Genomic DNA, 1194 nt, shown 5'->3' with positions numbered 1-1194 from the left:
GAGAATTGTTAATTGTTTAATTTTTCAGTTGTAAATTTTGAGTTACTTTGCAATTGAATCTTTACTTTTCTTTTTTGTGTATATAAAGTTTCAATTGAGGGGGTGTGTCAGGAATAACCTCTTTGGACATTGTATATGTATTGATAGGTGGTTATCCGTTATAGGTTATCGGTTAGTTAGCGCCTGGCACATCCTTCGGTCATGTCGATTTTCCTACTTATCTAATAATATATGTGTTCAACCTATTGAACTCTTTTTATTATATTATCCCAACATATCTTAGTGCCATTCCGGGGTTATGTATTTGTAATTACAATTACATAGACTAATAACTAAGACTACAACCAGCGACTAACAGGAGTTTCGGTTTCCTTTATCTTTGGCAATGAGTTTAAACTGGAAAAACCCCTAATATATGTAAATATGCATATATAAGATCCTGAACAAAGATATAAATATCAGAAGTAATTAAAAATAAATAGATATGTTTTTCTTGTTATCAAACAAAATATGTAAATAATTACATCGCGTAATCAACTTAACAATTGAAAATATAAAAATACACATTGTCTACACTAAAATATAAAAGCAATAAAAACTTGCAATCAGTAACACAAACGAAAACAACAATATGGATTGTGTCATAGTATTATAAAATCTTTGGGGAATATTTAATTCGCTTGTCATAATGTTTATATATACATTTACCCATATGTGTATATGTAAACACGACACAGGTACAAATTTCCATCAAGTAAGAACTGTGCAGAGGCAAGAAACGGTTTTTTTCTCTGTAGATGGCAGTCAACATCTGCTGACTTTTTCAATACCTTTCTGCTACACAATTGTCAACAAATAAGTGGAGCTATAATCTTTTTAATGGTGCCCTTGAATTTCACCTGCAGTAAATAAACACATCTTAAGTGTCAGTTCTCTATGGGATAAAAGCATTAACTTAGTAATTTAAATTACACATTTGATAAAATTGAACATATCAATAGGGAGGTAACAAAACAGCATACTGAACATGTTGATTTGGCCCAAAGAGATAATGTACAACAAATAAAATTCAAATAGTAAATTGGTGTACTATTTTTATTTGAGCCTGTACCAATTTACTATTTGAATTTTATTTGACCGCACCCGGACCAAATACCATTTATTGATGCACACGGTCAATCAGCAATATTCCAG

At 30.7% G+C, this 1194-nt stretch overlaps 1 protein-coding gene across 1 annotated transcript in view; it reads right to left on the bottom strand.

The window, feature by feature from the left end:
* The window catches only part of LOC106678184 (uncharacterized), a gene marked incomplete in the record, with an annotated part of 138425 nt that extends 137445 nt beyond the window's left edge, over window positions 1-980 (bottom strand). Inside the window, 1 exon segment of the mRNA XM_067046185.1 lies at window positions 709-980. Within this exon segment, the coding sequence (XP_066902286.1) occupies window positions 709-811 (103 nt within the window).
* Window positions 981-1194: the final 214 nt, after the last annotated feature.

This window comes from Halyomorpha halys, unplaced genomic scaffold (assembly GCF_000696795.3).
Source record: "Halyomorpha halys isolate HHAL.00 unplaced genomic scaffold, Hhal_1.1 Scaffold127.1, whole genome shotgun sequence".
Lineage (NCBI taxonomy): Eukaryota > Metazoa > Arthropoda > Insecta > Hemiptera > Pentatomidae > Halyomorpha > Halyomorpha halys.
The sequence above is the reverse complement of the archived record's forward strand: the minus strand, read 5'-3'. Positions and strand labels throughout refer to the sequence as shown.